At 43.4% G+C, this 10,099-nt stretch overlaps 1 protein-coding gene across 1 annotated transcript; it reads right to left on the bottom strand.

Annotated features, from left to right (window-relative positions):
* Positions 1-7,758: 7,758 nt before the first annotated feature.
* LOC133133370 (fucolectin-1-like) lies at positions 7,759-9,636 on the bottom strand. The gene is made up of 3 exons (XM_061249471.1): positions 9,555-9,636; positions 8,715-9,009; positions 7,759-7,924 (listed from the first exon to the last, which is right to left on the bottom strand). Exons 1-3 carry the CDS (start codon positions 9,634-9,636, stop codon positions 7,759-7,761), a joined length of 543 nt encoding a protein of 180 aa, XP_061105455.1.
* Positions 9,637-10,099: the final 463 nt, after the last annotated feature.

Here is a 10,099-nt window from a genome sequence, read left to right as displayed (position 1 = left end):
CATTAAAACTCAAGTTCTATCTCTATGAACTGTCTAACAATGCCAATGTTTTAGCAATGATGGCTCCTTATTTTGTAATATGCGGGGAAGCAAAACAAGCTTTGGGCAGTCCCCACCTTTGATTGTTTTGGAAATCCGCATACGGCATGAATCATGGTAAAGTCAGTATGCTTTTCAGAGCAAGCATCCAGTGTACAAAACCCAGAGCAGTTTTAAGGAAACATTTTGTGGGAAGGTGCTAGGAATTATCACTGTTGTCTGTTTCCTAAACACAATATACACGCTAAAGGTTGTAGAGGCTCTCTGGAACAAGACGAGACCAGCTAAAGGTTTCTCAGAGCAGTGCAAGCAACGACTCAACCATCCATTACAATACATTCTATTTAGCAGATGCTGTTATCCCAAGCAACGTACAAAACCATGCATATAAAGGACATTTGAACATACAGAGCAGGTTGGATAAGCTACAAATCACACAGAAACCACTGTATAGCCATGAACATCATTTCCAGTACACATGGCAAATAGGCCAAGGAATTAGGACCAAGACAGTACACAGAAATACAAATGCAAATACAATATAAATACAAATACAACTGCAACTATATTAGACTACAATGTAGTTTGCATGTGCATGTGTGTTTGTGTGTGTGTGCGTGTGCATCTGCAGAGTGTCTGTGTGTTCATGCATGCCTGTGCGTGAGTGTGTGTGTGTGTGTGTGTGTTATAGTATCCAAAATAGACAATCGCTGTGGATGGGTTGATGATACATACATAGAGCGGGTATTGTCATTCAATCAGAAACTCAATTTTTCAAACCTTTTCATACAGCCCTCAGATGACACAAAGTAAAAAAAGAAAAGAAAAAAGCCAAAATAATGAAAGCTGGCATGTATGAATTTTGCCATCTCTCTCTCCCTCTCCATCACTCTCTCTCTCCCTCTCCATCACTCTCTCTCTCTCGCTCCCTCTCTCTCTGCTGTAATCCAGCCCTGTGAGTTGGGTGAGGCTGCACACATGCTTGTCTCCTGCTGTAATGTGTTCCTGTATAAAGATTATTTCCTTTATTTTCTAATGTGAGCCAGGAGGAATACTATTACACAGTACTGCTGGGGACTCTCACACGCACACACACACTGAGACAGGCACACACACACAACACTGAGACAGGCACACACACACACACACACACACACACACACACTCACTCACACACACACAACACTGAGGCAGGCATACACACACACACACACAACACTGCGACAAGCACACACACACACACTCACTCACATACACACACAACACTGAGGAAGGCATACACACACACACACACACACACACAACACGCGCACACACTTGCATGCATGCACACACAGAGACACACACACATGCATAATCCAGACACTGTCTCTCCATAGCATTCTGCATTCTCCCCCCTGAGCACCAACATAAACACATCTGCCCCCCCCCCCCCCCATTAACCCACCACCAATGCTCCACTACTGCCCCCTAACAAAAATGCTTTGAGCATATTACTAGCTTCTCTCCATTGGCTACCCATTACATTTCACATTGTTTTCAAAGTAGTGCTCCTCACATTTAAGGAATGGGCTTGCCCTTCCCTATCTTAAAGGTACAATAGGTAAGATTTGTGTGTTAAAACATTGTTACAAGACCATTGTAAATCCCTTCCTATCATTGAAAAAGGCTCACTGACATGTTGACTCGCCCTCTACCGGGTTTCAAAATATGCAGTGACTGGCCGGCACTCTGTACCAACACATCTATAGCTGTACAATAATTCAAGCTCATTGGTTGAAAATTGGTTCTAACTGCCACAGCCAAAGGAGTTTCAACCTCAGCGCGTTCACGGGGAAGGGGGAGGGATAAACAGTGTTGTGGTTTGAGCGTATTTGTTGCTGCAATTCCTCTCTTGACCGTTAGAACTCCTAAATGACCTATTGTACCTTTAAGGTCTTTCTTCACCCTCGTATTCCCATTGACCCCTCTCCTGTGGAATGACTTACCCGGTGAGATTCAGGGAGCACTTTGCATCTTTAAATCTAGGCTCAAAACAGATTTTTCACCCACCCTATTATGAGCAGTCAAACAGGTTGTTATGGGTCCACAGATCGGAGTAGCTTGGGTTCCGTTAACTGGTTTGTTATTTATTATTTATCTGTACTTACGTAATCGTATAAAATGTGGGCTGGAATGACTATTCTGTGTGACTATAATGACACCTGGTGGCAGTTACAGGAATTACAGTTTAAAATGGCCGGAGAGCGACAGAAAAACACACAGGAAGGGTGTGAAGATGGCGTGCATCACTATCACATTCTCGGCCGGTTTAAGGGATCAGGGATCTCCACAGGAACCAAGACTGAATTCAGGTTTCACACGTAATAGACCAGGGCTTCAAAACTCCAGTCCCGCAGAGCCCCAGTGTCTGCTTGGTTTCGCTGCGTTTCAGCAAATGCATAAAATATAGGCCTCTGTCCCCTGGTGCTTTAATTATCATTTAAAAATACTTAAGTTTCTGCCCATAGAAAATGTTCCTTGTAAAGAGCAATCGGGTGTAGTCTGTCATTGGTTAATTTTAGTATTTAGTATTACTGGCGTCCTCTGCAGGCTAAATAACGTGTTTACAACCCGGATTAACAAGGAGTAAATGGAGCATATATACTTATACTGTACATGTCTATGGGTTTGAAAGAGTTGGGCTGCACAATGAAGTAATGTGACATTTTTGTACTCCTGCGAAGTACAGGTACTAGAGATGACGGAAAACTTATATTCAAAATTAAGGATCAGAAATTAACACTGAAGTAACAATGGAACTGTACTCCTGAAATCTGCACTTGCGGCAAACCCCGGCAAAATCCTAACGTCAGTGTTAGCTATTGAACTGTTAACGTTCACTGAAACAGTGGCTAAAGCTGGCAAGCTTGTTAGCTACCATAATGGCTGATTTTTTAATTAGGCTACTTTTAAAACGTGGCTAAAACCGAACGTCATATTCTTTAAAATAAATAGCAAATAACCACACTAGTGACTTTTAGTTTTATTTCATTGTTGTAATTACATGTTGTACATATAATTTAATAGTCACGGTTTCGCTTGGCATTTTGGCCGGGTTTAAGGTTCGCTAACTAGCTTGCTAGCTTCCAACCAGTAACGTTAGCTACCTGCTGTCGACGGAGGGAGCTAATGTGGCACCGATATTAGGACCAGTATGAAATTGCGAGACAGAATGCTTGTGAGACCTGTAACTACGCGAGGCTGGATGGTCCAGCAGTGTGTCTCCCGCAAAGTTTAAATTAAACTAAACAGCGCCTACGGCTATCGTGGTACCCGGCTTCAGTAGCCAACCTGTGCTTGTCTCTGCTAGCGATAGCTAACGTAACTCACGTCCGTTTGTTTATTGAAGTTACCTTCGAACCTGGGGGATACGAGAGTGAATTTGAAGCGAGAGAAGTAAAGGGACCACCTAGCGTGTCGTAGGTTCAGACGTTTGACCGTCCGTATATACTCCAGGTTTAGGCGATCCGTCAGCACAATGAAAGGCTCTTTGGCCCCCCCCCAGCCAATGTCTCCACTCCCAGAGGTTGTTTAAGCAGTTTAGGCCCGGCTCCAAGTGGTTCAAAATTTAGCTGCTCGGCTTTTAACCATGAACAAATAAGATATCATACATTATCCTAATTCTAACTATATTACACATGTTACCAGTCGCTTGAGTCAAAATCGTATTCATTACTTACCCTCAGATACATCATTATTAGCCATTCCAGAGTCTAGGCTGAAGAAAAAGGGTGATCGTGCCATTTCAGTTACAGCCACTAGACTCTCGAACGGTCTCCCTCTGGTCATTAGCTGAGTCAGTTTCTTCTTTTATGACTAATCTGAGCACCCATTAAGCTTTTAATGGATTTGACTTTGTTTTATTTGATTTTTAATCTATAGATTAGCCTTTATTGGATTTTAATTAGGCTTTTCTTATTGTGTGCCTCTCCTGTGGAACAAATTGTCTGCTCATGTTCTGGGTGCAGACACTGTCAGGCTTACAACATATCCTTGTAGTCTATCCTATAGTTGAGGTGCAGGAGTGGGTGGCTTGCATAAGCTCTAGAGTCTCTGGTGGATGTAGCATTCAGTGCTGTCACAGGATTATTGTTGGTAGTGCTGTGTTAAACTGAACCAGTCATGGTCTGGGGGTGACTGTCTCAAGCCTGCCCTCATGGCACAGTGTTTGTTTCCCTGCCACTGCCTCTGTTTCCCTGAGCTATGCTGCCATAGCCTTATTCTGCCTCTGTTTCCCTGAGCCATGCTGCCATAGCCTTATTCTGCCTCTGTTCCCCTGAGCCATGCTGTCATAGCCTTATTCTGCCTCTGTTTCCCTCAGCTATTCTGCCATAGCCTTATTCTGCCTCTGTTCCCCTTAGCCATGCTGCCATAGCCTTATTCTGCCTCTGTTCCCCTTAGCCATGCTGCCATAGCCTTATTCTGCCTCTGTTCCCCTTAGCCATTCTGCCATAGCCTTATTCTGCCTCTGTTCCCCTTAGCCATGCTGCCATACCCTTATTCTGCCTCTGTTCCCCTTAGCCATGCTGTCATAGCCTTATTCTGCCTCTGTTCCCCTTTGCCATGCTGCCATACCCTTATTCTGCCTCTGTATCCCTGAGCCATGCTGCTATAGCCTTATTCTGCCTCTGTTCCCCTTAGCCATGCTGCCATACCCTTATTCTGCCTCTGTTCCCCTTAGCCATGCTGCCATACCCTTATTCTGCCTCTGTTCCCCTTAGCCATGCTGTCATAGCCTTATTCTGCCTCTGTTCCCCTTTGCCATGCTGCCATACCCTTATTCTGCCTCTGTATCCCTGAGCCATGCTGCTATAGCCTTATTCTGCCTCTGTTCCCCTTTGCCATGCTGCCATAGCCTTATTCTGCCTCTGTTCCCCTGAGCTATGCTGCCATAGCCTTATTCTGCCTCTGTTCCCCTTAGCCATGCTGCCATAGCCTTATTCTGCCTCTGTTCCCCTTAGCCATGCTGCCATAGCCTTATTCTGCCTCTGTTTCCCTGAGCCATGCTGCCATAGCCTTATTCTGCCTCTGTTTCCCTGAGCTATGCTGCCATAGCCTTATTCTGCCTCTGTTTCCCGCAGCTATGCTGCCATAGTCTTATTCTGCCAGGGTTCTCCTTCCCGTACGTACCTCTCTCTCCTACTGTGATTGATAAATTACCTGAACCCCCTAACAATGTTACTTTCCTCTGCTCCCCACTCCCTGCACCTGCCCAGAGCTCTAGCCCACCTTTACCTCTGCTTGGACTTTTAATTAATTTGGAATTCATTCGGATGCACTAATTCATCTGTTTATTTTTACAACCATTTTTCCAAAAATACGATGTCAACTTGGGGCAGATGGGTTCCCCCTCTGAGTCAGGTTCTGCTTAAGGTTTCTTCCTGTCAGCCAGCTTTGTGACAAAGCCCCTTTGTTAAAAGCACTATGCAAATAAAAATTGATTGATTTTGGGGACACTTCAGGACATCCATCCATCCATCCATTATCTGAACCCGCTTATCCTGATCAGGGTTGCAGGGGGGCTGGAGCCTATCCCAGCATACATTGGGTGAAAGGCAGGAATACACCCTGGACAGGTCGCCAGTCTATCGCAGGGCACACACACCATTCACTCACTCATACCTACGGGCAATTTAGACTCTCCAATCAGCCTAACCTGCATGTCTTTGGACTGTGGGAGGAAACCCACGCAGACACTGGGAGAACATGCAAACTCCGCACAGAGAGGCCCCGGCCGACGTGGATTCGAACCCAGGACCTCCTTGCTGTGAGGCGGCAGTGCTACCCACTGCACCATCCGTGCCGCCCACTTCAGGACAGTGTTTGGGAAATCTAATGTCTAGACTTCTCTTCTTTAAAGTCTTAAACCATGCATGTGCAGTAAATCGTTTTTGAGATATTTACAGCTTTATAGGACTAGCACAAAACAGTTAGATATAATTGCCCTCTTGGGGGGCAAAGTGGAAACGGTTAATCATCTTAATGCAAAAGTGTTGAAGTAAATGGGAAATTTATTATTGAACAAACTGCAGCAAAAAACCCTGAACACATTGCGTCAGTAGTCCTATCTGTCTTGTCAGTTAGAAGCCAAATTTATATTTGAAAGAGTTTCAGTGTATGCATCAGAAATAAATAATAGCCTAAGTAGGCTGGCTTATAGCCTCTGGTTTGGTAAATAGTCTCAGTCAGTCACAATTAAAGCAGAAAATGTTCAAGCAAGTAATTTCTTCATTTTCTCTTAACTTTTTGCACCAGATTTATACCAGATGAATTCCTGCCTGGCTTGGAACACATGTTGGCTAGCAGACACAACAGCGACTGGTCTCAGGCATGTTTTGTCTCACAGAAACAGAAAAGGCAGCCCCATATCTGCTCGTAGGTGTACCCTTTGGAACGCCCACTCATTCCACTTCTGGCCCAGAGTGAAGGCTTTTAAATACCGCAGAATGGGAGGCACGCCCAAAAAACCGGAAACTGATTAATCAACCCCCACTCATTCCGCTTCTGGTGCATGCCAAAAACAAAAGGTTACTTCACAATTCAAGCAGCAGTGCAAGTTTGACTTGCAAGTGTAGCATTATGCAAGTGAAGTATTGTGCATGAGAGGTGTTGGAAACACGGACCATTACCACAACAGTTTGATATAAAGCATTAACAAAATATTAGTCTGAAGTTTTGGCAGAAAACTGATTGTCCCTGCGAGGAAGCTAAGACTTGGTCATATTTTCCAGCAGGACAACAACTCCAAAGATACATCACTATCCACACAGAAATGATGAAGTGAAAACAACATATAAAGTAATGAACCAGGAGTGCCAATAATTGTGAAATCAGTTTTTTTGGGGAAACACATTTTTTTATTTGAATAATGTAAGACTTTTGTTGATTCCATTGAATCATTAATAATACTTTACACTTGTTGGAAAACATTAACAGATAATGTTAATGTAAATAACATTGTATTATTGTATTATTTGTTCGTTTGCAGTGTTTGTGTATGTACTGTAGGAAGCCACTGTTTACACTTCCTTACATTAACGGGGGCTTGTGAGTTATGTATTGAAACACACAAAGCTGGGACTGTGTTCACATAGTGCAGCTTTCAGAGGCCTGTATGTAATAGCAGACTGCTGAACTCAAACAACCCCACTGTGGCACACAGATCATTGTGAACAATACAGTAAACAGAGCGCTGTAATACAATTCAGATTTTTGCTGCTGTTGTTGCCTATCCACTTTGAGGTTTGACGCATTGTGTGTTCAGAGATGCTCTTCATCATACCACTATTGTAATGCATGGTTATTTGCGTTACTGTCACATTCATGTCAGCTACATTTTATGCTATATGAATATATTATTATTATTATTATTATTATTATTATTATTATTATTATTATTATTATTATTACGACTGAATGAAGTGCTCAGTGATTTAACCCTGGGGACCCAATCAGCACACACAACATGTAAGTCAATGCTTTAAATGATATGTTTATTTGACGCGCTACAAAGAAAATCAATCAATAAACTGACTTAGAGAAAGAACAGGAGTGCAAGTGTTCAGCAAGTGTTGCGTACATGAAAAGCAGGAAATAAAACTTGATCCCAAAATTGATTTCTTTACCCAATTTCTTACATACTACACCGGGCTAAAGTGACCAGCCTTAAATGTGGTATCAGCCACAAAAGTTAGCAGGAGGAAGCAAAGCATTCACTTCCACTTCACAGAGATGAAGGTAGTTCTTTCCTGGAAGATGCACCGTCACATAGCGTCCCACCATTAGCCCGGGACAGGGAAAGGTTTTAGTCTCTCCTGCTCTCATAGTTTCAATCTTGCTGCACCTGCAAGAGGGAACAGAACAAAGTTGCTAAGTGGCTCATTGACTTTGGTCTTATTTTGAATAATAATTGTCGAATTATTAATAGTCCTAACTATGAATATGATGCTGCCTCAGTTACAGTAGCAAGCGTGTGATGAGGGGGAAGCTTATCATGCGGATGGGCTGGTAATGGAAATGATCTGTCAGTGTGGGCCGGTCTGTACTCTGGTCTGTACTGCAGAGTTAAAGTGTGGGCAGGTCTGTCCTCTGGTCTGTACTGCAGAGTTAAAGTGTGGGCAGGTCTGTACTCTGGTCTGTACTGCAGAGTTAATGTGTGGGCAGGTCTGTACTCTGGTCTGTACTGCAGAGTTAAAGTGTGGGCAGGTCTGTACTCTGGTCTGTACTGCAGAGTTAAAGTGTGGGCAGGTCTGTACTCTGGTCTGTACTGCAGAGTTAAAGTGTGGGCAGGTCTGTCCTCTGGTCTGTACTGCAGAGTTAAAGTGTGGGCAGGTCTGTACTCTGGTCTGTACTGCAGAGTTAAAGTGTGGGCAGGTCTGTCCTCTGGTCTGTACTGCAGAGTTAAAGTGTGGGCAGGTCTGTACTCTGGTCTGTACTGCAGAGTTAAAGTGTGGGCAGGTCTGTACTCTGTGCTGTTGGCAGCACTCTCTCTCTCTCTGAAGGACATACTTATCTGCTCTGCCCCAAATAGAAAGAGGGCATTGCAGAGGTGAGACAGACATTATGAAGATGACCAGGCATTTCAAAAAAGTGTTTGTGAATATGAGGCTCTGCGTGTAAAGATGGCTACTGACCGTGCATTATTGATGCCGTTGTTCTCCAGGGAGTCACCGATGAGGATCTGAGTTCCATTGATCCTGTCTCCACAGCAGTCTCCTCTGTTGGTGATGGTGACAGAGGTGATTAAGTAGGACCTCAGCAGGTCCACCCTCCACCAGGAGTTGTGGCCGATTGAGGTGTGGGCACAGGACCCATGGTGGAAATCAGGATCTCGGTTTCCATCAATGGCATTGGCTGCCAGGCTGAACACTACCTCAGAGCCTGGTAGAAGCCCTGATTGAGTGGCCTTGCCGCGTAAAGCCACGTTCTCTGCAGGGGGAAATGAACACAACTGAGCCAACATGGCTGTAAAATGCAGTTACTTTATTAGCACCCTGGACAAACCCTGTGTCCTGTGCAACTGCAGCAGTACTGTGAAATTACCCATCATGCCTTTGGGTGTTCAGCCAAATTCTCCACGGCAGAGGCTGTAAGTCACTTTCATTGGGTTTATGAGTTGGAGGGAAAGGTTTGTCAAGCATAATATGAGTCTGATATATGAAGCTGGCTTTCATGCTTAACTGTTCGGTGAACCAATATCATGAAGTTTAATTCCGCAAGGTAAGATATTTCTTTAGTTCAATTATGTCACAAACAATATTATCTGAATTGAATTGCACTTATAGTTAACTGATGGTAAAAACACTTTGCCTTTGGTCAACATCTCGCTCTGAACATTAATTTCAGATAAATGATCCAAATAGATGTACATGTTAAAGGATAAAGATTGATGAAGGCTTTTTCAGAGAAACACCTGTATGCTTTCATGTACAGGTGGTTTCTATGGCAGTGCATGTGCATGGGGTGAAGTCTACCTTCTGTAAATCCTGGAGGAACTGAGCATGACTTGACGGCTGAAAGTGCCACGATCTGAACAAGTAAGATTATCACCTTCATCCTGGAAAAGAGGGGAGAGATTGTAGAGCAGAGATCAACCAAGCCAGTACATTTTGGAATTATTCTGGGGAAAATGTACATCTTAAAACAAATATTGAGTTGACGTGGTTCTACATGGTGCTTCCTCAATTTCAGAGATTTCAAACAGAAATTTCAAACAGATTTTTCTTCCAATGCAAAGCATTATGAAGATAATGTGTGCTAGCTAACTTAGCTTAGGTAACCAGATAGCCAGCATGAACCACCAATGATGAGACCATTGAAGGAACATTGAACATACAAAAGATTTTTACAAAGAGATGAATTCAATGTGAAGATCACAGGTTACCCCATTTAGGGTTAAGCAATTTGTAAACATAGGACACAGCATTGTGTCATGGCTACATTTTCTCAGAGAAGTAAAATCGAGTCCAACTAATGTTCAATAAAATGTTTGAAAGCTTACAAAAGCTTCATCATTCAT

The sequence above is a fragment of the Conger conger genome, chromosome 1 (assembly GCF_963514075.1).
Source record: "Conger conger chromosome 1, fConCon1.1, whole genome shotgun sequence".
Classification (NCBI taxonomy): domain Eukaryota; kingdom Metazoa; phylum Chordata; class Actinopteri; order Anguilliformes; family Congridae; genus Conger; species Conger conger.
The sequence above is the reverse complement of the archived record's forward strand: the minus strand, read 5'-3'. Positions and strand labels throughout refer to the sequence as shown.